This window comes from Lynx canadensis, chromosome E2 (assembly GCF_007474595.2).
Source record: "Lynx canadensis isolate LIC74 chromosome E2, mLynCan4.pri.v2, whole genome shotgun sequence".
In the NCBI taxonomy this organism is placed as follows: domain Eukaryota; kingdom Metazoa; phylum Chordata; class Mammalia; order Carnivora; family Felidae; genus Lynx; species Lynx canadensis.
In genome coordinates this window covers 11305143-11332152 of record NC_044317.1, presented here as the reverse complement: position 1 = coordinate 11332152, position 27010 = coordinate 11305143, and the positions used below count along the sequence as shown (strand labels likewise).

Below are 27010 nucleotides of genomic sequence, written 5' to 3'. Positions count from 1 at the left end.
TCATTCCTCTGCTTGGAAGGCTTCAACTCTCCATTTTGACCTTTCAGAACCCGACCCTAAGAACCTCAGTGGAATGTTTCTGTTTTCCCTAGTCACCCAGCCAGCAATGTTCTCTAGATCCTAAACATCTTTAGTGTATATCCTGTTTCAAGTCCTCGTATAATATGCATCACCTGCTCACGTGTCTGCATACTGTTTCACAAAAAGCAAACTTCCTGAAGGTGGAAGCCTTATCATCTGTGATGAGGAACAGGCTCTGGAGTCGATTGTGTTTGAGGCTTTGCCTGATTTTAGTGTAGTTCTGTGACCTTTCACAGGAGACTACCTCCCTTTGTCTCAGTGTCTTCTTGTCTAAAGTAGGAAATATAATAGTTTTCATCTCATAGGCTTGTTGTGAGAATCAAATGAGTCAGGATAAGGAAGCACATCGTAGAACATGTGGGCAACTTCTATTTATAGCTGGTGACCCTGAGTCATTCCTGGCATTTATTTTGACTCTTTATGCACCAATAGGTACAGTGATCACACTTGGTCCCCTGATTGTGGGTATTCATGGTGGTGATCAGAGTGATATTGACATTCCTTTGTGTACGGTAGTTTCTCTGAAAAACTTGTGTGTGATCCAATACGGAAAGCCATAACCAGTCTCTGTGATTAGGAGATAAATTCTATATTCTTTGTTATGAGGGATGGCATTTAGAGATTTTTAAAAGAAGGTAATATTTCGTACCCTTCTATTTCCTTGTGCTATCATAGTTCTAATTAAGAATTAGAAATGTCCTAAATTTCATAGCCCCTCCCAGATTCAGTTTTTTGACATTTCATTTCTGCCTTCTTCCTATTTGTAAAAGGTATGAGGAAAATTTAATAGTGTTGATATTGTTCAAAAACATAAAATCTACCACTTGGTAACTACACGTAAACTACAAGAATTTAATTTTAGGTGAGCAGGAACCCAAGAGCAACATAAAAGATTCCTGGTAAGGGGGTGTCTGGGTGGCTCAGTTGGTTAAATGTCCGACTTCGGCTCAGGTTCTCACAGTTCGTGGTGTTGAGACCCGTGTTGAGCTCTGTGCTGCCAGCTCAGAGCCTGGAACCTGCTTCATATTTTCTCTCTCTCTCTCTCTCTCTCTCTCTCTCTCTCTCTCTCTCTCTCCCCCTCCCCCACTTGCACTCTGTCTCTCTCAAAAATAGACATTAAAAAAATAAAAAAAATACTTTATTAAATCAGTATTCACCAAATATTCATTTGTTCATTGGAATTCAAGACACATTTCAGATATTCAAAAAAAAAAGATTGGTGAGAATTAATCAGAACTATTTCTTATACAAGAAATGGCAAAAAAGAGTTTAAGATCCTTTGAAATGTCAACTTTGCTCATTAAAAAAGTCCATCATTTTTCCTTTGTTACTAGAAAGCAAAACTGTTACAGACCTTTGACCTTCTGAAGTCACCTCACCATCTAATTTAGTTCATGTCACTCTGAGTTTGGCCATATTCAAACAGTAACAGCTCAGCTAATGGCAAGCCTCCCTTTTATGTCTGACCAGCTCACAAAAGTTTTTATAAGGTCAGACTTAAGTGTGACAATGGTATTCTAATATGGAGTCTGACTGTTAGTTATTAATTTAACAAATATATAAGCTGTATTCTTTCATATTACAAAGTTCTTGTAAACAGCCAGCCAGACTGCGGGAGAGGTGCTGTTTGAGCCGCCACAGACAGGTGGAGGAAAGAGACTCCTGGCTGTGTGAGAGGAGTACATAGCATTCAAGCAAAATTGTGACGAATGAGAATAGACTTCATAGAAAACTGCACTGTTTTATGAGGCCCCAATGCCTCCAATGCTGAATTGAAGTTGCATTAAATGACGTGCCTAGAAAGATTCCTTTTGTTACCAGAAAAAATTATTCAGCTTGCTTTTACTAAACCAATTCTGGGAACAATGACAAAAATAGATTGGTTCTTTAAGAGGCACATACTAAAGATTTCCAGAAGGGTAGGACATCAGGCAGGAACACAATTTCCTGTCTTCCTCTCCAAAGCCTGTAAATGTAGCCAAATCCCACTGGTCTTGCTTCCTTCATTGTCATGACCCGGGAAGAGCTGCCCCTCTGTTCTAACATGAATCACTCCACAGTATCCTATATCTTTCGTGCTTCCTCGGGATTCCTGTTCCTTCCATTTTACATCTAACAAATTTCCCTTCCACTGATGACTTTACTGTCAGCATCACCATCTAGAAAGTTTTCCAAGCCATCATCCTGGACTTTATAAGCTTCTCCTCGCCCTCCCAACATCCGATATCTAAAGGGGTACCCGCAGGTGACCAAGCCCTGCCAATGTCACCCCACTAAAATCTCTAAAATGCTTTCATTTCTTTTTATTATCTTATTTACTCAATTCAAGATTATATCCCTAAGCAACTAACAAATAAATATAGAAAGTATGTTTTTAATGGAGTGGTTGAAATAACAAGGGCTCAAACCAAGGCAGGGATCATGAAAAGGCAAAGGCTGTAATGAAAATCGCCTCAGAGGTAACATTGACCAGATTTGGCAATTTCTACACATATAGAAATTTCTATTTCTGTTATTGAAAGGGAATAATTAGAAGTGATTTTAAGATTTCAGTCTGAGTGAAGATTGGAATGATGTGGCCATCTGGTTCTGACAGGAGGTAAGGCATCCATTTTTGGAAGGTTGAGTTGGAGTTATCTATAGGGCATCCATGAATAGATCTATAGGAAACATTCAGGATTTGGGATACAGATTTCAAAGGAAAGTCAGAGCTTAAAAATAAAGATTTAGGCATCATCATCCAAAAAACAAAAAACTAATTGCAGCCATAGGCAATGAGAAATGCAGTTTATTGAGAATGAAAGCTGAAGAGGAGAGTTGTATTAGCTTTTAAACAAAAGTAGAGAAAGGGAGCTCTATGAAGGATACTGAAAAAGGCTGGCCAAAGGGGCTGAGGAAAGGAAATGAGCTAAAGAAGGAAGGGTTTGTTCTAAGTGATTTGGTCATGACTTCTGATCTAGAGATGTTTCCTGATGGGTTTTTCTCAGCTCATTTATTGACCTAGACAAATCTTCTGTTCTAAAGATACAGGATGTCAGCCTAGCAAAAACAAAAAGCTTTTGTTCCTTTTTTTGAAAGAATCATCTCTCAATTATGGAAATCATGAAATTCTTATTAAAACTCAATTTGTGGATTACCTGGGAGTTCCATATAATGTCTATACCATTGTATTGTCCCTGTTTTTATAGAAAGGAATGTAAAGTGCCAGAAGTTTAGATCAAGCTTTCATATAATTTTGTAAAAATGGTGGACTTAAAAATTGTACAAAGGGTGCATAACATGACCCAATATTCTTCTACTCAGTTATGCATCTGTTACAGGAGAGATCTGTAACAGATGCATAACTGATTTATTTTATTTTATTTTATTTTATTTTTATTTTATATTATATTTTATTTTACTAACTCCAGTATAGTTAACATACAGTGTTATGTTAGTTTCAGTAATTCCTTACATCATTGAGTGCTCATCACAACAAATGTACTTCTTAATCCCTGTCACCTCTTTCACCCATTCCCTCTCCCTCCCCCTTTGGTAATTCTGTTCTCAATAGTTAAGAATCTGTTTCTTGATTTGTCTCTCTCTCTCACTCTTTCTCTCTTCATTTACTGATTTGTTTTATTTCCTAAATTCCACACATGGGTGAAAGCATATGGTATTTGTCTTTCTCTGATTTATTCTGCTTGCCATTATACTTTAGCTCCATCTGTGTTGCTGCAAATGGCAAGATTTCATTCTTTTTTATGACTGAGTAATATTCCACTTTATATATCCTACCCCTTTATCCATTCATCATTTGATGGATGTGTGGGCTGCTTCCATAAATTGGGTATTGTAAATAATGCCACTATACACATAGGGGTGCATGTATCCCTTTGAATTAGTGTTTTTTTTTTAGATTTATGTTTATTTTTGAGAGAGAGACAGAGACAGAGCACGGGCGGGGAAGGGGCAGAGAGAGCCAGAGACGCAGAATCCAAAGCAGGCTCCAGGCTTTGAGCTGTGAGCACAGAGCTTGATGCAGGGCTCGAGCTCACGAGCTGTAAGATCATGACCTGAGCCGAAGTCGTATGCTTAACCGACTGAGCCACCCAGGTGCCCCAATAAATTACCATTTAATCAGAGCTTAAGGATATTAAGAATTAAGAATAGTCTTAGATTAGGAAAGATTAGCAATTTCTGAGTTATAGGGTAGTTCTGTTTTTAAATTTTTGAGGAATCTCCATACTGTTTTTCACAGCAGCTGCACCAGTTTGCATTCCCACCAGCAGTGTAAGAGGGTCCGTTTTTTCCCTCATCCTCACCAATACTTGTTTTTTTCTTGTGTTTTTGATTTTAGCTATTCCGACAGGTGTGGGGTGATATCTCATTGTAGTTTTTATTTTCTTTTCCCTGATGATGAGTAGTATTGAGCATCTTTTTAAGTGTCTTTTGGCCATCTGGGTATCTTTTTTTGGAGAAACGTCTGTTCATTTCTTCTGCCTATTTTTAATTGGATTATTTATCTTTTGGGTGTTGAGTGTTGTTTTTTTGGAATATAAAAATTTATTTATTTATTTATTTATTTATTTATTTTAATATGAAATTTGTTGTCAAATTTGTTTCCATGCAACACCCACTGCTCATCCCAACAGATGCCCCCCCATGCCCATCACCCACTTTCCCCTCCCTCCTACCCCCCCATCAACCCTCAGTTTATTTTCAGTTTTTAAGAGTCTCTTATGGTTTGCCTCCTTTCCTCTCCGTAACTTTTTTTTTCCCCTTCCCCTCTCCCATGGTCTTTTGTTAAATTTCTCAGGATCCACATAAGAGTGAAAACATGGTATCTGTCTTTCTCTGTATGACTTATTTCACTTAGCATAACACTCTCCAGTTCCATCCACGTTACTACAAAAGGCTATGTTTCATTCTTTCTCATTGCCAAGTAGTATTCCATTGTGTATATAAGCCACAATTTCTTTATCCATTCATCAGTTGATGGACATTTAGGCTCTTTCCATAATTTGGCTATTGTTCAGAGTGCTGCTACAAACATTGGGGTCCAAGTGCCCCTATGCATCAGCACTCCTGTATCCCTTGGGTAAATTCCTAGCAGTGCTATTGCTGGGTCATAGGGTAGATCTATTTTTAATTTTCTGAGGAACCTCCACACTGTTTTCCAGAGTGTCTGCACCCGTTTGCATTCCCACCAACAGTGCAAGAGGGTTCCCGTTTCTCCACGTCCACTCCAGCATCTATAGTCTCCTGATTTGTTCATTTTAGCCACTCTGACCAGTGTGGGGTGATATCTCAGTTTGGTTTTGATTTGTATTTCCCTGATGAGGAGTGACGTTGAGCATCTTTTCATGTGCCTGTTGGCCATCTGGAAGTCTTCTTTAGAGAAGTGCCTATTCATGTCTTTGGCCCGTTTCTTCACTGGATTATTTGTTTTTCAGGTGTGGAGTTCGGTGAGTTCTTTATAGATTTTGGATACTAGCCCTTTATCCGAAAGATTTTGGATACTAGCCCTTTATTGGATATGTCATTTGCAAATATCTTTTCCCATTCCGTGGGTTGCCTTTTAGTTTTGTTGATTGTTTCCTTTGCAGTGCAGAAGCTTTTTATCTTGATGCGGTCCCATTCATTTTTGATTTTAATTTGGGTGTTGAGTTTTATAAGTTCTTTATATATTTTGGATACTAACTCTTTATTGGATATGTTATTTGCAATTATCTTCTCCCATTCCTTAGGTTACCTTTTAGTTATTTTGATTATTTTCTTTGCTGTGTAGAGGCTTTATATTTTGTTGTAGCTCCAAAAGATCATTTTTGCTTTTATTTCCCTTGCCTCAGGAGACATATCTAGAAAAATGTTGCTATGGCTGATGTCAGAGTAATTACTGCCTTTGCTCTCTTTAGGACTTTTATGGCTTCAGGTCTCATATTTCGGTCTTTAATCCATTTTGAGTTTATTTTTGTATATGATATAAGAAAGTGGTCCAGTTTCATTCTTTTGCATGTTGCTGACCAGTTTTCCCAACACCACTTGTTGAAGAGACTTTTTCCTATTGTGAGAGATTAATAGGCCATATAGTTGTAGGTTCATTTCTTAGTTTTCTATTCTGTGTTCCATCGACCTATGCCAATGTCCTACTCTTTTGATTACTACAGCTTTGTAATATAACTTGAAGTCAGGAATTACAAGACCTCCAACTTTGCTTTCTCAAGATTGCTTTGGCTATTTGAGGTCTTTTGTGCTTCCGTATATATTTTAGAATTTTTTGTTCTAGTTCTGTGAAAAATGCTGTTGGTATTTTGATAGGGATTGCATTAAATGTGTAGATTGCTTTGGGTAGTATAGACATTTTAAAAATACTTGTTCTTTCAGTCCATGAGCATAGAATGCCTTTCCATTTCTTTGTGTCATCTTCCATTTTTTTTTATCAGTGGTTTATAGTTTTTCAGAGTACAGGTTTTTCACCTCTTTGGTTAGGTTTATTCCTAGGTATCTTACTGTTTTTGGTGCAGTTGTAAATGGGGTTGTTTCCTTAATTTCTTCCTGCTTCTTCATTATTAGTGTATAGAAATGCAACAGATTTATGCACAATTGATTTGTGTCCTGCAACTTTACTGAATTCATTTATCAGTTCTAGTAGTGTTTTGGTGGAGTCTTTTGAGTTTTGTCTATATAGTGTCATGTCATCTGCAAATAGTGAAAGTTTTACTTCTTCCTTGCTAATCTGGACGCTTTTTATTTCTTCTTCTGGTCTAATTGCTAGGGCTAGGGCTTCCAGTACTATGTTGAATAAAAATGGAGAGAGTGGGCATCCTTGTCTTGTTCTTGACCTTAGGATGATGTTTGCTATGGTTTTTTCATATATGGACTTTATTATGTTGAAGTGTTTTCCCCCTAACCCTACTTTGTTGAGGGTTTTTTGTCGTGAATGGATGTTGTACTTTGTCATATGGTTTCTCTGCATCTTTTGCAATGATCATAGGGTTTTTTGGTTTTTATCCTTTCTCTTGTTGATGTGATGTATCACTTTGACTGATTTGCAAATATTGATCCACCCTTGCATTCTGGGAAGAAATTCCACTTGATCATGGTGAATGATTTTTTTTTTAACTGTACTGTTGTATGTGGTTTGCTGGTATCTTGTTGAGGATTTTCTATGTTCATCAGAGATTTTGGCCTATACTTCTCTTTTTTGGGGAGGGAGGGAGATGTCTTTATCTGGTTTTGATATCGGAGTGATACTGGCTTCATGTAATGAACTTGGAAGTTTTCCTTCTTTTTCTCTTCTTTGGAATAGTTTGAGTAGAACAGGTATTAATTCTTATTTAAATGTTTGGTAGAATTTGCCTGTGAAGCTGTCTGGCCCTGCACTTTTGTTTGTTGGGAGGTTTTTGATTACTGAAAATCAGTGCCTTTAAATAAAATACAAAGTTGTTGACATTATGGTTGACTGTTGAGCCAAGCTGACTCTGGAAATATTGCATTCATATTTCCTGAAATTACAAATTGCCAATTTTTATAAGCCATTTTGAGGTATGATATACAAAAACCTGTACATATTCAATGTTTACAACTTGATGAGTTTGGAGATAAGAATACACTTATGATCCATACTACCCAAAACAATCAATTCAATGCAATTAAATTACCTATTCCTATTGAAATACCAACAGCATTTTTCGCAGAAGTAGAACAAATAGTACTAAAATGTGTATGGAACCACAAAAGACCCTGAACACCTAAAGCAATCCTGAGAAACAAGGACAAAGCTAGAGGTAGCATAATTCCAGACTTTAAGGTATGCTACAAAGCTGTAGTAATCAAAACAGTATGGCACTGGCACAGAAACAGACACTTAGATGAGTAGAACAGAATAGAGAGCCCAGAAATGAATTCACAATTATATGATCAATTAAATACGACAAAGGAGACAAGAATATACGATGGGGAAAAAGACAGTTTCTTCAGTCAGTAGTGCTGGGAAAACTGGACTGCCACATGTAAAAGAATGAAGCTTGAGCACTTTCTAACAACATGCACGAAAGCAAGCTCAACATTAAAGACCTAAATGTGATACCTGAAGCCATAAACATCCTATAAGACAGCATAAGCAGTAATTTCTTTGACATTGGCTATAACAACATTTTTCTAGATATGTCTCCTGAGGCAGGGGAAACAAAAGCTAAAATAAAGTGTTGGGACTGCATTAAAATAAAAAGCTTTTGCACAGTAAAGGAAACCATTAATAAAAGACAAAAAGGCAACATACTGAATGGGAGAAGATATTTGCAAATGATAGATCTGATAAGTGGTTAATATCCAAAATCTATAAAGAATGTATACAGCTTAACACTGAAAAACAAAAACAAAAACAAAAAACAAACAAACAAAAAAACCCACCACCAAACAATCCATTTAAAAAATGGGCAGAGGACCTGAATAGACATTTTTCCAAAGAAGACATGCAGATGGCCAACAGACACATTAAAAGAAGCTCAGGGCACCTGGATGGCTCAGTTGGTTAAGCATCTGACTCTTGATTCTGGCTCAGGTCATGATCTCACAGTTTATTTCAGGCCCCCACCTTGGGCTCTACAGTGACAGCATGAAGCCTGCTTGGGCTTCTCTGTCTACCTCTCTCTGTGCTCCTCCCCTGCATGCTCGTGCTCTCTCTTTCTGAAAATAAATAAATAAACATTAAAAAAAAAGTTGTTCAATATCACTAGTCATCAGGGAAATGGAAATTGAAACTACAATGAGATATCATCTTATACCTGCCAGAATGGCTAAAATAAAAAAAGACAATAAATAACAAGTGTTGTTGAGGATGTGAAGAAAAAGGAACCTTCTTACACTGTTGGTGGGAATGTAAATTGGTATAGCCACTGTGGAAAACAGTGTGGAGATTCCTCAAAAAATTAAAAATAGAAATGCTGCATGATCTAGAAATTCCACTACTGTGTATTTACTCAAAGGAAATGAAAATACAAAAGCTAAAATAAAGTGTTTTATTTTAAAGATAACTTAAAAAGATATATGCACCCTATGTTCATTGCAGCGTTATTTACAATAGTTAAGATATAGAAGGAACTTAAGCGTCCATTAGGAGAAGAGAAGGAGATCTTGCCATTTGTGACAACATGAATGGACCTAGCAGGTATAATGCTAAGTGAAATAAGATGGAGAAAGACAAATACCATGTGATTTACTCATATGTAGAATCTAAAAAAAAAACCCAAACAAATGAATAAACAAACAAAAAAGAATCAGACCTATAAATACAGAGAACACAATGGTGGTTGCCAGAGGGAGGGGGGTGGACAGATGGGCAAAATGGGTGAAGAGAAGTGGGAGGTACGGGCTTATAGTTGTAGACTGAAAAAGTCACAGGAATAAAAGGTATAGCATAAGGAATATAATTCATGGTACTGTCATAGTGTTGTATGAGGACAGAAGGTAGCTACACTTGGGCTGAGCACAGCATAACATATACAGATGCTGAATCACTATGTTGTACACCTGAAACTAATGTAACATTGTGTCTACTGTGCTCAAATAAAAAAATTGTAAAAAATGCATCCATGAAACCATCACCATAATCAAGACCATAAATTTTTTCATCACCTACAAAAATTTCCCTCTACCCCTTTCATTCATTCATTCATTCACTTTTAAAAAAATTATGTTTATTTATTTTTGAGAGAGCAAGAGAGGAAGTGGGAGCAGGGAAGGGGCAGAGAGAGAGAGGCCGACCCAGAATGGGAAGCAGGCTCCAGGCTCTAAGCTGTCAGCACAGAGCCTGATGTAGGGCTCGAACCCACAAACCATGAGATCATGCCCTGAGCTGCAGTTGGATGCTTAACCGACTAGGGTACCCAGGTCCCCCATTCATTCATTCATTCTTTTTTATTAAAAGTTAAAAAAAAATTCTTTTGTGGTAAATTATTTTTTTAATGTTTATTTGGGGGGGGAGGGGCAGAGATAGAGGGAGACAGAGAATCCCAAGCAGACTCCATGCTGTGAGTACAGAGCCTCATGCAGGGCTTGAACTCACAAACTGTGAGATCATGACCTGAGCCAAAACCAAGAGTCAGATGCTTAACCAACTGAGCCATCCAGGTGCCCCTTTTGTGGTAATTTTTAAAATAAAGATGCAAAATTCTGAATTCTGAAGGTACATTCCAAACAACAGCAAATTGATCTTTATTATTATTTTTTTTTACTGTCAGAAAAGAAAATAGCAAAATAGTAATAATTGCAATATAAGAATGCATGGTGGTAATTGACTTTCCATTGTGCTTATCAAAAGGATTTGCATTTTATAATTATTGTAGCCGTCATCACAAGCATGTGCTGAACTGATTCTGCTAGGATGCTGTTTTCTGGTTGCTACCATTCTCCTTGGTGGTAACAGAGTGTGTGGAAAATGCAGGGGTGTGGATGAGATTCACAGTATCGCCAGAAGCAATTTGAAATTGGCTAGGCAGAAGCATGACCTATTTTTTTTTTTTTTTTTTTTGGTCCGTCTTTTCTGATCTAGAAAATGTTTGCATTAACTCTCATTCCCAGCTGGAAGCATTGCTTTATTATGACTCAGTGGATCAATATACATTGGGAGCCATGAACTGTGATAGGTGGCCTGACAATCGTATGAAAGGCCTCACCGGTTTGAGTGGAAATGAGGTTGCTTTGTGAGAGGCAACTTTCTTTTTATCAAAAAGGACAATTTAGAACTTTCCATTATGCATTACAAATAGAAATAAGATGGAGATAAACAGAGCAAAATGATGTGCTTTTTTCCTCTTCTGCCTGCACTTCCCCACCTTTCGCATCCTGACAGACTGGATCCTGCTCCCTCAGCCTGGGGTGATTTTTATCTTGGTCCAGCCAGGGGCATTGCCTGCTCTTTCTCCTGTGGAACAATTAGTGGCATGTCATTTTAGAAGTTCTTTCTTTCTCAGTGACAAAAATCACAAGTTTATAACCATAGGTTAAAATCAGATTAATGAATAGAAGTGCTTGATGGGAAAAATCGCCAGCAACGGCTTGTTACACTTACGTGTGTTTGTTTTCTTCACTGTTTGAGCACAATCCCCAGATTAAATATGTTGAACCTCTATATAAAGAGGTAAAGAACTCATTTAAAACACCTGTAATAATTGAGCATAACTCAAAACATCCCAACGTATGTCAATCGCTGGCCAAATTAGTGGTAATGTAGCACATTTTTGACATAAAACCCGTAAAAGCATATTTTTTTCTCTGTGTTTTTCATAGAAACAGAACTCTTGTGTGCTCTTCTGTTTGTACATAGGCCAGGAGCCAGATGGAGCTGGCCAGGGTGCTTGGATGTTAGAGGAAGCAAATCATTTGTGTAGCAAAAGGGTCTGCAACTCAAAGCATTTCTAGAAATGAATGTGTGCATGGGGGAATATTGTACTTGCTGGCTTCAGACACTAAATTCTATTTGCATCCCACTGCCCCATGCTATTGTGGAACATTATATCCATGAAAAGCAGTGTGTGTGTGTGTGTGTGTGTGTGTGTGTGTGTGTGTACTATATATATATATATATATATATACATATATATTTATATACTATAATGTAATTATTATAATTATATATTATATATGACGTTTTACATATGTATAATTTTTTTTGCTTCTGTCTAATTTGTACCAGTTACTACTGTGATGCCTACTGAATTTTGAGCGATTTTGCTCTACAGTGCAGGTCTGGAGTCCAGAATCTACTGCACATATGGCAGGATGTTTTTTGAATCAGATAGAAGCATTCATCCTGGTTGACCACCCATCTACACATGCAAATAGCCTTGTTTTTCACAATCCACATACAGTTTCATAAAATCATACTTTGCATAAAATGTATAATCGGCAGCTTTGGAGATATTAGGCACTTAAGCATTTACTCATAAAGATACTACAGTACATTAACCATTCAGATCTGAGATATTAGTTGATCTGATTTTCTCAGCCAATTTCAGATCTCTGAGTTTGCAGGTTATGTGAGTTGAGGAATAACATGGAAACACGACATATTTTTTCAGTATTGTCAACACATTAGCACTGGTGAGTATTGTTTTAATTGGGGGGGTGATCCTATTTGCTTTTCAGTTTAGAGACTTTTTCCCATATATGCCCACAAATCAGTTCACCTCAAGCCCTCTGGTGACCGCTGGGTAGAGTAGCCTCCTTTGATTGATTCCAGATAAATGTTCAGACTTTTTTTTAGCTCATTTTATTTATTTTGAGAGAGAGGGAGAGGTAGAGAGAGAGGGACAGAGAGGAAGAGAGAGAAAGAGAGAGACAGACAGAAGGGTAGATGCAGAGGTGGGGGGGGGGGGAGAGAGAGAGAGAGAGAGAGAGAGAGAGAGAGAAAATCCCAAGCAGGTTCTGTACTCACAGTACAGAGTCCAATGTAGGGCCTGATCTCATGAACTGTGAGATCATGACCTGCCCTGAAATCAGACTTTATGATTTCCTCATCTTTCCTTTAGTTCTTTCCAAAATGATGGTTGACATATGAGGAACTCAGATGATACAGGGCACGACTGGGTAGCAGCTCCCCCAGCATATGTTGGTTGTCATGTTGGTATTTACCACAAGCAGGTATCAGTGATATCTGCTGAGTGTGGTTGGGTTGGTCCTAACCCTACATGTTTGTTGTAATGCATTGCCAGTTTTAGTGGCCGATCCCTCCCTTGATTGTTTTCTTGGCCAAGGCCATCACCTTTTGCTGAAGGAGTCCCATGACACCTCTTGTTGCTATTCAGAGTCTATGAAGCTGGCTGTGACATTCTTTGGTTAATAGATGGAACAACTGTGCAGTCATCTCTGGGTGATGTCACTACCATGAAGAATCCCTCAAGTGAGCTTCTAGTCAGACCCTCATTCACTTCTGAGCATTGCTCTTTATCTTCTCCTCCTGGACTTTGATTGTGGAATGGTTTCTAGGGAATATAATTCATTAGACAGAAAGATGAAAAACACATTGTTCCAATTAAAAAACTCCCAGTTATCTCCTGCCAAAGAAAAATCACACTAGTACAGACTTCCAGTTACAAAATAAAAAAAGTCATGGAGATTAAAAGTACAACACAGGGAATCTAGTCAATAACATTGAAATAACATTGTATGGTGACAGATGATGACTATGTTTACTGTGGTAAGCACTGTGTAATGTATAGAATTGTTGAATCACTCTTGTACACCTGAAACTAATATGATATTGTATGTCAACTATACTTCCATAATAGATAAAAATAAAAAAAAACAAAACAAAAGAATAATTGCACGGATTGGGTAAAAAGACCAGACAGACTTTCAGTACCATAGCAATGAAGGTCAAGACTATTGCAATAGAGAAGAGACATTGAACCCAACTCTGTTGAAACAAAAGAGAGTTTGTAAGCTCTGGGTTGAGCCAGTAGAAAAGTACTGGAGAACATTAGGCGGGGAAGTTGGTCATTGTGATCAGGTGTTTGTGTTTGCTAATTGGCGATTACAGAAATTAGACTCATGCCCTCCCATAGAGACTGGGAAATGAGGCACTTTCTTGATGACTGCATTTCAAGGGATGACTCAGGTCCTTGAGAAAGACATTCTTGGATGATAAACTTGGAACGAGGCTTGAGGAAGATTTATATCTCAGGGGGCAGAGAAATGGTTTATAGTTGCAAGTTTCCTAAATTAAATGCTCTAAGAAAAGGGAAGTCAGGCACTTCTAGTTGGGAAGGACCCTGTGTAAAGTTTAGTCCAGCTTCTGAGGTAAAAGCTAAGACTGTCTTGGTCACAAGCATCGCCAGTAGTTTTTCCTGCTGCTTGTAAAATAAAAGTTTCCACAATGAAGTATCACTTAAAAAGGAATAAGTCATGGAATTAAATAAAGCACGTATATTCAAGACTGAACTCAAAAGTACCTAAGCCTAGAGGTAAACATATCTCCATAATTGGGAATATGATGTTATCTTAATATGTCTTAGCAGTTTTTACAAACTGAGAAAGCATTAAATGATTTAATCAATCAAATGCTTGGGATTGGTTTTGCACTTTTTACCTTTTTGATTTACTGTGTTCCAGTAATGCTGCCTTTTGCAGTCATTATGTGGAAATGATGTCTGTTGGTACAAGAGAGTGACTTCAGTTTTTTGACCCAGAAGGAGTGATATGAGGACATTTGGCTCATGACAGCTTATCATCTCTGTCTGGCTAAGGAAGATAAAAAAAAAAAAAAAGGAAGGTATGGAAGCAAAAAATGGTTTTTAAACCTCTGGGATATTGTCAGTATGTTCTTTTTGATGCATGATGTCATTTACTGAAATGACCTGTCTCACTGCAATAGATCTAAATCGAAACTTTTAGAAAAGCATCATAATGGGCTTAGAAAGCAAAACATGAGCAAGTCCTGATTATCGTTTGAATTTCTAGACATCATGTGCTAAAAGTCATTTCCCTAAAATGACTAATTTGAGTGAAATAAAACTTGCTGGCACAGAATTTAGTGTTTTTATAACTTTTTCCCAGCTTTCCAGAGTAAATTTGGCTGTCACAAAATTTGCAAATCAAATATACAAATCAAAATGCCCGAACAGAGGAAGGGTGTAAATATTTACTTTTCAATCCACTGAATTATTAAAGATTTCAGAAATGTTTGCTCTGGCAATACATGAAGTAGGACGGAAAGTCAGTCTGCCAATTTGCCGCGAGGGAAAAACGGATCAACAGCAAAGAACTGAAACCTCAGAGAACTGAGTGAGGTATTATTAATTTAGAGCCTTTCTGGGGAAATGAAGTGAAAAGCATCTTTTTCACTGTATCAAAAATCCAAAAACAAAGCCATAAGTACATCTAGGAAATGTAGTTTACAAGTGATTAAACTGTATAACTTTGGGGCAATTGGTAGTGTGTGTGTGTGTGTGTGTGTGTGTGTGTGTGTGTGTGTGTGTACATACTTGAGCTTTCTCTTTGAGAACCTCACTGAAAATACCTCGCTGCAAAGAAACCTCATTTGGCTCCAGTTTCCACTTTGTCACTAATTTGGTATATGAATTTACACAGTCTTATTATACCTGGATGGCTACAGATTTATTTCATTCCTTTATGCAGTACATAGTTACTAAGCATCCACCGTGTGTCGGGCCATGTGCTAGACACTTAGGATCTATCTGTGGGTAAAACAGGCAAAGACTCTTGGTCTCATCAAGCTTATGTTCTAGTAGGTCAAGATAAAAGATAAAGAATACATGTAATAAATAAGAAAATCATATACTATGTGTAAAAGGAAGTCATATACTATGTCAATTCCTGTCAAAAAGAATGAGAAAGTTGTTTTGGGTAAGACAAATGGGAACAGTATTGTTGGGTAAGAAAAATTGTGGCAAGGGAGGTCAGGGGATACAGGCCTCTATGGGAAGGATCAGATCCGAGCAAAGATTCGAAGGTGGCAGGGATGTTAGCCCAGTGTATCTCAGAGGGGAGCTCTCCAGGCAGAAAGGATCACTTCGCACAGCAGGGACTGGGAGGTAGGAGAATGACTGGTGTTTGTGCAGAGAACCTCAGGGAGGGAGGCCCTTGCTGTTGATGGGGAGTGAACTGGGAAGAAGAGGCTGGGCAGACATGGGTGGGAGTGGTATAAGGGGGCAAATCAGATAGGACCCCGTGGGCCATATAGCGATGACTTTGTCTTTCACTGTGTGTATGATGGAGACTTACTGCAGTGTTTTGAACACAGGGATAGTATTTTAAGCCTGTTACATGGAGAATGGAGTCTCCATGAGCTAGGGAAGAAGCAGAGAGACTTCTTTGGTGGCTTCTGCAAGAATGTAGGGTAAAATCATGTGCCTTGAGCCAAAGGAGTACCAATGAAGATGGGAAAATAGTCTGATGCTGGAGAGGTGAGAAGCACCAGTAACATTTTCTCTCGGAATGGTTATGTGGTGAAAAAGAGGGGAGTCAAGAATGACTTCTTTGTTGTTACTCTTCTGAGAAACCAGAAGGATGGAATTATCATAAACTGGGCTGGGGAAGGGTATGAACAGAGTAGGCCTGGGGGAGAGAATGAGGTTTGGTTTGGAACATATTACAGATATCAAGTTGAATGAAGCTCAGGAAGGAGATGTGGGGTGGAGATTAACTCAGGGAATTATTGGCATGTGGGTAATACTTAAATCCACGAGGTCAAGAGAAATCATGAAGGAGTGCACGTTGACAGAAAAGAACCAGGGCAAAGGACTGAGCCCTGGAGCATCTCAATCCTCAGAGCTGATAAGAGATAAAAAGAACTAGCAATGGAGACTGAGGAAGAAGGACCAGTAAGCTGAGGAGAAAATTAAGAGAAGGAGCTCTTGTGAAAATAAGTGAACAAAGTATACCGAAGCATTGGGAAGGGCCGGAATATTCAAATGTCTCTGGTGGGCCAGGTGGTAGGAAGGCTGAAACCTGAGCATTCGATTTGGTGACGTGGAGTTCTCTGGTAGTCTTGAGAAGAGCAGCTTCAGTTGAGTGGTACAGAATGAAAGGCTGGTTGGAGTTGGCTGGAGCGAGAATGAAATGAGAAGAATTGCAGAGCTTGAGTGTGGACATCTTATTCAAAGAATGGTAACATAAAAAGGAGAAAAAAAAGTACAGAAGAGTCAAGAGAAGCTTTTTTTCTTAAAAAAAAAAAAAAGAAGGAAAAACAACAGCATGCTTGTACATCCGTGGGAATGATCCATTAAAGAGAAAAAAAGATAACGAGGCAGGAGAGAGGGGAGAATCGCTGAAGCAGTGGACCCGAGCAGGTCCATCACAAGTGAAGGGGCCAGCTCATGCCCTGTGGAAGGAACTAGAAGGCACAGGAATGGGCTCGGGCGCTGACTGTGCCAGCAGAGCTCCGTCTCACTTCACCTCCCACCTCTGCCTCCCTCTGTGTTGGCTTCACTCAGGCAGACTTTCCAAAAAGATCGCTGCTGCAGTTTGATTCCCGAGTCCCATCCTTTCAGCTTTCTGAGCGGAGAAAAGGATCTCTCCTTCAGTAGTCCCGACAGAATCCTGGAATTGCGCCACTAGCCTGGCTCAGGTGATGCGTCCATCCCTGGGGCCAGGGGAGGCAATGCCAAGATTCCAGAGTGTTCTGTGAAAAAAGACCAGCAAATTACAGCATCAATAGCATCGTGTTTTCTTCTTGGCAAAACAAGCAAACACACAAAAAAACCGACAAAAAACTAAGCTGGTAACAACACAAAGTTGTTAAGAGTTCTACATGGTGACCCAGGGACACTGCAGTCCATTTAAGGGAGCCAAACAAATATTGGCACAATGTTCTTTTTGTTTCCTTACATTATTGTAATGTAATGTCAAGATCAAAATGATCCGGGCAAATTTAGACTCTTGGGGGAAATCTAGTTGACATGTGAAAAAAAAGTAATTATCTTAGAAGGAAGCTTTCCTATGACAATTTTAATTAAGCCAATCATTTTTGTAGAAATGTATGTGGCCTAGTGGTGGCTAGGACTGTCATTCAATTGTGTTCACTGTGCTTTGTGTCCTTGAACATTTGTGTCTTTCTACACTTTAAATATTGGGAAAGAATTATGGCTCCTTCTTTCTGAGCAGTTTGTACTTTTACGAAGTTGACAAAACTCTATGCCACATCATCTCCCTGATGACCACCAGGAATGGCAGTCATGTCATTTTTAATATTAGTAGGGGATAGAGGTGATTCTTTTCTCTATTTTAAGGCTTCAACCAAAAGTATTTTTTTCTTCAATTTTTCTTTTCACTTTCCCAAAATTGTAAGATGTGTCTCTATGAGCAGAACTAATTATTATTGACATCTGGCAAATGGGATATATGGATATTAAATTTATAATTCAGCCAGGCAGTTACTTATAGTTAAATAATATTGAATAAGGGTATCTGCCTGGCTCAGTTGATAGAGCATGTGACTCTTGATCTCAAGGTCCTGAGTTCAAGCCCCCCACTGGACGTGGAACCTACTTAAGATGAATGTTTAAAAAAATTAAAGAAAAATAAATAATATTGAATTTATAATTTAGATATATTCTTGGGATAAAATTAACCAGTATGGGCAATGACAGTTGTATAATTTTTTCAGGGGTAAAGAACTGAGAAGGAAGTGACTTTTAAAATGAGATCCTCACTGAGATTTAAATTATTTTAAAAATAAGTAATTTCTTATCCACATTAAAGTGATTTGTATAACATTTGGAAAAATTTAATTTGCATAATATTAGGAAAATTTACTTAGCCTCTGTAAATATTTTTTTAAGTTTTATTTGAAAAGAAGAGGTGTTAAAACATTTCATTTCACTAGATAATTTTAGTAATTAAGCTTAATATGGTACATAAAATTTCTAGAGTATTTGACATACAATAGGCACAGACAATTTATAGTTTGCTTTTCTTTCCCTATAATTCACAGCCACATATTTTATAGAAGCAAGTTCCCCAGGAAACTGATGTTTAAAATTGGTAGGCACCCACTGGGTGCCTCAGTGGGTTAAGCACCCAACTTCGGTTCAAGTCATGATCTCTCAGTTTGTGGGTTGAAGTCCCACATCAGGCTCTATGCTGGCAGCTTGGAGCCTGGAGCCTGCTTCAGATTCTGCGTCTCGTGTCTCTCTCTGCCCCTCCCCCACTCACACTCTGTCTCTCTCTCTCTCAAAAATAAATAAACATTTTTTTAAAATTAAAAAAAATAAATAGAACTGGTAGGCAAGAGATGCTGTGTTTGTGGTCATTCAGGAACTAAATATTTTCAGAGCTGAATTTAGTGCTGTGATCATAAATCTGTATTTGGAGTCAATAGTAATAATAATTGTTCTATAATTCAAAAAGTAACAACTGCCATGTACCCACATGCTTGCTGTATGTGAGAGAAATCAATAGGCACTTTAATATGCTTTTTGAAATTAATTCTCAGAGCAGTGCTACAACATTTAATTTAAAAGTCTCACTAGTCGGGAGGATTTTCATTTTTAAATGTGAGTTTTCAGGCTGTGATACGAAGAGTCAACAAGTGTTTTTGTTTGGATAGATTTATGACACTTTACTATGCCAAGTGTCAGTGATGAGGCCAAAGAAGGAGAAAAAGGAGGGTGGAATAGGAAGAAAATGAGCTGAGGGGACAAGACTCTTGTTTTTATCTGGTGGGTTACGTGTCAGTAACCATGGACGAGGTGGGGGTTCTAAAGAGATGGTCTTTGGTCTGTAGGTATTGGCCTACTGTAATGGTGAACACATGGGCATATTAAAAGCATCATTAAGAACGAATAATACTTGACCAGCAGCTAAAAGGTTTGATTAATAAATAAAGTGAGGAATTCTTTTATTTTGGAGTAATTCAGACTTTACCATTGGCTGGAGTTAGCCCTCATTTCTTCCATGAAAAAAGTAAATACGACAATAGCATGGCTCCAGAATGCTGGGTGGTTTGGTAGTGGCCATACGGCTGTTCTAATATAACGTCAGCTTTTATTTCATGTCTGTTGTTCCTACTTGTCACCACAGGCTGCCAGTACCAAAGTATGTCACGTTCTACCTATATATGTACCTATCTATACCTAGAAGTTTGCATTTTCCATATTCCTCTTCGACATTTGTTTTAGAATCAGAACAAGGATATCACTCCATCACACACTTAGACCATGTGCATCTGCAGAGCTAAAACAGCTTCAAACCCTGTGGGGAATCTGTGATTCCCTGGGGCCGATTTCACTTGGTAAAGCCCAGGAGCATCTGAATTTCCATGACTTTATTGGTGTACCTCTTTAATGATATAGCTTAATTTGCATATCAGTAGTACCTTTTCACCACAGGTGAGAAATTGAAATGTTCAAGGTCAATTAACTGCGAATGTTTCAAGTCGGGTAGTGCAGCTGTAACAGTGAGCGGTGCTGGGAAGAGGGAGCGGTCAGTGAGAGGTGCCTCTTTCTCCTGATGAGAATTGATGATCCAATTTTAACTCACCAGAATCATGCTGATTCTTTTTTCCTTACTGTGCTCCTCTCATGTGCTCACTTTTTAAATACTGGTCTATCAAGGAGTGTCAAAATGCTAGAGAAAGATTATGAAATTCTATATTGAAAAAGTGTATAGACCATTGAAATTAACTAGAAAGAGCAAGACACAAAATAATCAGTATTTTCCCAGAGGTATAAGCTACATATAGATAAAATTCCAAATGTCGAAATGTCAGGTTAAAGTGATAGCCAGCCGGGGGCCCTTCATTCACTCTTTTCCAACTTTTCTATGTATAAAACAATGATATGGGGCACCTGGGTGGCTCAGTCGGATAAGCATCCGTCTCTTGATTTTGGCTTAGGTCATGACTTCACTGTTGGTGAGACCAAGCCCTGTGTCAGGCTCTGTGCTGACATTGAGGAGCCTGCTTGGGATTTTCTCTCCCCTCTCTTTCTGCCCTTCCCCCCCCCCCCCACTCTCTCTCAACCAAAGTAAATAAATAAACTTAAAAAAAATTTTTTTTAATGATAAAAAAACAGAGAGATAGGCAGTAGTAATAGTATAAGCGGATTGAGGATGCTTGGTTAGCATTAGACCTCAGGAAACTTTCAACTTCCAAACTTGGAGAGATCCTTAGGAAGAATAGTAAGATTTAGAAAGGACAGTAGAGGGAAATAGTTACCCATTCACCCCTCCCGTCATGTCCCCGTACTTCAGAGATACGGTCTTTGTTAATTCGAGGGAGGAAAATTGGCTCAACCGCCCCGTAGCTAAATTCTAGGGTTCCCCTACCTCTCTCAGCACCATCTTTTCTACATCCATTGGGAGCTTCCAGTTCCCATTGATCGTAACAACATGAGAGGCACTGCAGGTCCTGGCTAAGAGCACCATGCCTCTTCCTGCTCTGCAGGTGACAGCCAGGTATTCAGACTCTCTGTATGTGACTTATCCTCTATTCAATAGGTTGCTCTGAGAATTAAATAACTATGTCTTCACAGAATGGCTGACACAAAGTACTCACTTGCTCAATAAATACTAAGTGAATTCTACCACAGTAGAATAAGTAGAAAAGGTAGGCTTGGGTTTCATTACATCCTGAGCAGTGAAATATGGAGGAAGAGTTGGCTTGGCTTTAAAAATAATGCCGTGGGAACAACTCCCACTGAGGGTTCAGGAATTTCCTGAGTTATTTGTGGCAGGCTATAATTCAAGATGTCTTCAGATCAGTCTTCCTTCTAGATAACAGGCTGCAAGAGTAAGGGTGCCCCTTGTGGACAGCAGAGCTGTGCTGGAGAAGTGACACCAAGACACCAGAAATGCAGCCAGAGCATGTGTCTGCCAACAAACCCTCTTGCTCAAAATATGAGAGTATTCTTCTCTAACCTAAACGTAGTAGATGGTATTGGTGGCCGACAGAACTCCACCCATCCAGGTTACTGGCCCAAACCACAGGTTCTTCAAGGGCAAATACAGAGAAAATTAAAAGTAAAAACAAGCCAACCAAAATTACTGTATGTATAATATTTTGGATGAAAATGAGAGAGGTGTGGAATGGAAGACGTTTTTGAACAATGACTTCTTCCAAGAAAAAAAGGAAATTTGAAAAAAAAAAGTCTCCTTCTAAAGACAATGTAGTGAATAACTTGGTAATCATACCCTAATACCAGTAGGAGTTAGCATTATAGCATCAGGATAGGATGTTGTTGTCACATAATTCCTTTTTAATATACTGTATTGACTCAGTTTTGAGCCTTACGTAGAGGATAGTCTGCTCTCTTTCATGAGCAGCTGATTATATCCATAATCTGCCCACTTCCCTTGTTGGGCTTACAGCCTCAAGGTGGTGACAAAAGAATGTGGGAAAGAAAACATGTGCTAATATTCTTACTTGGGGTGTTACATATTAGATGTTACATTTTAAAAGATACTGAGTATTAGATGATTATGGATTTAAGAATGCGTTAAACCCTGTTTCATGCCTTTTACAATGATTACGTATTACTTACATAATTATCAATGTGAATATTACTTAAAATAAGTAAAGTCCCCAAATAAGGCTTTTTTGTATTAACTGGAAGAATGAAACATCTTAACAAGACATCCAGTAGTCACATCTCTAATATTCTGGTGTGCAGTGAGTAAAGGAAACACAGTAAGTTCGGCTCTACCCACACTTCCTTGAATATACAATAGGTTCCTATTTTTCACTCTTGAATGCTCAAGCACACCTTACTCTAGGACCTTTTCCCTGACTGCCCCTCCCCCACCTCTTACCTCCCCCCCCCTTACCCCACCTCCCCACCCGGCCAGGATAGAACCAGTGGTGTGTTGGTGAATTGGTTGGGGTGGGAATGGGTGCTGATCTGTAGAGTTTGCCAGTTTCTGTGGTTTAAATACTCCAACCATGGTCCGTTGCAAAAGTGGCTATATTCGGCAGTCAGCTTGCAAAATTCCTGAAAATTTAATGGCCTCTCCTACACTGTTGCCAGCCAGTTCCAACTTTCTACTGGATAGAACTCTCCTCCATCATCCGTTGTATTATTGTTTCCTGCACGTGCCTCACCATTAACATTTGTGTTTCAAGCATGCTTTCCAGTGTCTGTCCCTCCTATAAACCCGTAAACACAGTGAGGATAGGGACTATCCTTTTTGACCACCTGTATTTTCAGGCTTTATGCTATACTTCTTTCTCCAGGAAGTCTAAACATGATCAGATACCACAGGTAGTATTCTAGTTATGCCACAGTGTGAGCTATGATTGAAGGTCGAACCATCACCTAATCATGTGTGTGGACAGTAACCTTCCTAGTTCCAAGTGTAGACACGAATGTCCACTTGTCAAATTAAGCACTTCGAACATTCAGTAGAATCTCAGTTCTACCCCGTGTTGGGAGTTACAACACCTAGAAATGAACATAATTAACACAGGCTTCATCCATTTATACTAAATTCTTGTTTTTCTATATTATTCTACAATTATGAGAAGTTTCATATTTTGGAAATTTGACTTTATTAAATTCCATACAGGAATACAGTCTTACTGGCATTTCTATCCAATAACAGTTTTTTAACTAATCTTCTTCCCATTGTCTTCTGTTTCTATTTTCATAAAAGGAGCTGGTGGCTGGTCTCCACTTGTGTCAAACAAATACCAGTGGTTGCAGATTGACCTTGGAGAGAGAATGGAGATCACCGCTGTGGCCACCCAAGGGGGATATGGGAGCTCCAACTGGGTGACCAGCTACCTCCTGATGTTCAGTGATAGTGGCAGGAACTGGAAACAATATCGACAAGAAGACAGCATCTGGGTATGTTTCTTTAACAGAATGCATAGTCTCTGAGGGAAAAGAAGCAGAGTCATCCCTGTGTGTTGTTTACGAATCTCTTAAACTAAGTTGAGAAACAGAATCTTGGGAATTACTTAGAAAGCGTTTTTCAAGGAAAAATGAATTAATATTCATTTTCTATTCTGTTTCATGGTATAACTTTTGAAAATACTAAAGGTGAGTGAACTTAGAGACCCCAGAAACTGAAAAAAAATCTTACTTGTCCACTACCTAGTGTGGAAGTCTAAGAAATAAATAAAACCTATCATTTGTTTTTAAGTTTTATCCAATAACCTAGTGGTTTTTGCATGGTCTTCATTTAAGGTTGGTTGACAGAATTTTTTCCTTCTATTTCCTCTGATGCCTCTGGGATTTCTGAACATCTCCTTCTCTCTCTAGTATTTGGAGGTTGGTATATATAATATTTGGAGTATTATATATGATATAAACATATATATATGTTTTTGTATATAAAACATATATGTTTTGTATATGTTTTGTATATATAAACATATATATATGATTTGTATATAAACCATTCTCTAGTCTTTTAAAAGTGTGTAAGTGTGTAAAACGCTGCATGTTATTGGCAGGGGCATGGCTCCTTAAGAGAGACTGACAAGGAGGCAGTTTGCAATATGGCGGGTGGTATTTGTAGTTGGCTGATCACATATAAACAGCTGGTGGAAGAAGGAAGCTACAGGCTGTTTGCTTGGTGGTGAAGAAAGGACTTCTTTGCTAGGAGAAGGGTATTGGTTTGGATCTTATGTGGACCAGGGACAACGTGCTGCAGTCAAAGAACTTTCTTTTTTTTTCTTTTCCTCTGGCTGAGCTGCTGGAACCAGAGAAAATGAGTAACTTAATGAAGCATCATTCTTAGCACACAGATAATTTAGAAGCCTATTTGGGCACATAATGATAATTTTCTTTGATCAGTCAATTGCCTCTCTTTTGAAAGTTCCTAGAACTCAGTCATACATTATCAACTCATTGAAGAAATGGACTGCGATTTACTCACCTTTGTGTCTCTGAAGCATTTGGTGGCCATTCAGTGCGTGTTTATTGATGTAAATTGAATTGAGAAGAAGTAACCCTGCTCTTTCTCTAGAGAGAACAACAGTTGGGCTGGAAGAAGTTGCCTATAAGCATTTTTAAGAAAAGCTGCCTTAAAATCCTAAGCAAGCTGAAGTGTAGAAGAGCGAGAAAAACTGGATATTACGGTTGAATTAATTTCATGAGAACCATTCAAACTAGGGATAAAATAAACAGTAATTATGAACCAATAACAATGAAAGCTTAATGAGGTATTTATTTTAACTAGGTGTTTGGATTATCCTTTACTCTTTTTCTAAATTAAGCATTGGGTTTTAAACTGGATAAGTAGAGGTTAATTCATGCTAACATATAGATGTGTTAAGTAAGATGTACGTTGTTGACATTTCTTAAGATGATACATCAACCATGAAAATTATTTCTCCGTTATTCAATTTTGGGGCAAGTCAAACTTAGACCACACCACTTGCCTTCCTTTGCTTACTCTTGTTCAGGTGAGGTTCTCAGGGGTGCCTGGGTGGCTCCGTTGGTTGGGCGTCCAACTTCAGCTCAGGTCATGATCTCACATTCCATGGGTTCGAGCCCCGCATCTGGCTGTGCTGACAGCTGAGCTCAGAGCCTGGAGCCTGCTTCCGATTCTGTGTCTCCTTCTCTCTGCTCCTCTCCTGCTCACACTCTGTCTCTGTCTGTCTCTCTCTCTCAAAAATAAGCACTAAAAAAATTTAAAAAAAAAGGTGAGGTTCTCAGGGTGAAATAGAGGCATAATGATATCCTTAACCATTCCAAACTAATCAATGTAAAGACAGATGGCATCTATCATAATTACTTGCCAAGGTAATATTATTTTTTATGCTGTGCTTTGATTTGTTTGTTTATTCATTCTCTTCCTCTTTTGAGTGTGAACATCCTGAAAATAGAGGCTGTACCTTCCAACCTGTCATCTCAGCATCCAAATCTTTTTTCCATTATTTATTTATTTATTTGTTTGTTTGTTTGTTTATTCATTTTAAAAATTTTTTAATCTTTATTTATTTTGGGGAGACAGAGAGAGAGAGCACGAACAGGGGAGGGGCAGAGAGAGAGGGAGACACAGAATCCAAAGCCGGCTCCAGGCTCCGAGCTGTCAGCACAGAGCCCGACGCGGGGCTCGAACTCACGGACTGTGAGATCATGACCCAAGCCAAAGTTGGACGCTTAACCAACTGAGCCACCCAGGTGCCCCAAATCTTTTTTTTTAAAGATTGATTTATTTTGAGAGGGGGAGAAGGGGCAGAGAGAGAGAGAGGGAGAGAGAGAATCCCAAGCAGGCTCCATGCTCAGTGTGGAGCCTGACATGGGGCTCAGTCTCACCACAGTGAGATTATCACCTGAGCCAGTATCAAAGGTCTGACATTTAACCAGTTGAGCCACCCAGGCACCCCTCGGCATCCTAGATCTTAAGAGTTCCTGGCTTGTTGCAGGCAAATGCTAAATGTTTGTTGAATGAATGAATGAATGAATGAGGGAATGAATAAATGAATAAAAAATGCATTTTATTGTAGTGACTGCTTCCTCCTAGAATCAGTTATGTCTTTTAGTGCATTTATGTTTTACCAGTTTAATATACCTAGAGTTAGGATGCACATTTCTTTACCCCCTATAAGTTTTGAACTTTTTATGGGAGAGGGTTTATCTTTTTCATCTGCATTTCCAGCATTTAGTACCCATTGTGGTATATTGCTTTTGTTGACGTTATTACAGAAAAAAAAAATCAATGAATGAATGGATTTGAAGACATTGATCTCCTATTCTGGGTCTAACTTTGTAAAGAAAAAAAAATCTGAGAGGTATTAAAAGAGCTCATGTTAATGTCATCAAGAGATAAAATACATCAGAACAAAGCAAAAAATGATTCAGAGAAGCATGCAAACATGGGGTACAGAATTCTAGAGATTTGGAAATTAGTGGAATATGCAGATCATTGTAGATTGACTTTGTCAAAACAGCTGGGCTCACCTGGGTGTTGAAGAGAAAGCTTCATAACTTAGATTATGGAAGGATTAAGGAAGCTATCCCATGTAGCCGGAAAAGAATAGACAACAGCATGGACTTTGGCAATATCCAGAGGTACAGTTTCCCACAAAATAACCAGGAAATCTACTGGTCAGAATGGAGTGTCAAGGTCAGGAAGGTCTGAATGATACTTTTGGATACGGTAAAGAAAATTGATGGATGACTTTGAGTGTCAAGATCAAAATTAAGACTTGGTGCAATAGGTACCATGACTACACCGAAGTTATGACGTAGGTGAAACAACCCACATCCCATACCACACACATCCTCCTGTTGCCTGCTCATCCCAGGTAGGCTGCTGAGTTCTGTCCTGCTCCTAGTTACGCAGGTACCTCTCCGAGGGAGGCTCCGTCTCCGTGAATCTACAATTGCCAAAGCAGGAAGAATGAAACATGGTGAATTATGCCTAGTTCTTGCCATTTCACCTGGAATAACACAGATCACTTCAACCTGGATTGTTTTTTAGCCAAAGTACAATTTTTAATTGATGTACATAGTAAGGACTTTAACCCACTGCTGTA

At 38.6% G+C, this 27010-nt stretch overlaps 1 protein-coding gene across 1 annotated transcript in view; it reads left to right on the top strand.

The window, feature by feature from the left end:
* Window positions 1-27010, top strand: part of CNTNAP4 (contactin associated protein family member 4) — a 254154-nt gene that overhangs the window by 52520 nt on the left and 174624 nt on the right. Inside the window, exon 3 of the mRNA XM_030299576.1 lies at window positions 23173-23366. Within this exon, the coding sequence (XP_030155436.1) occupies window positions 23173-23366 (194 nt within the window). The remainder of the gene's footprint in view (window positions 1-23172; window positions 23367-27010) is intronic.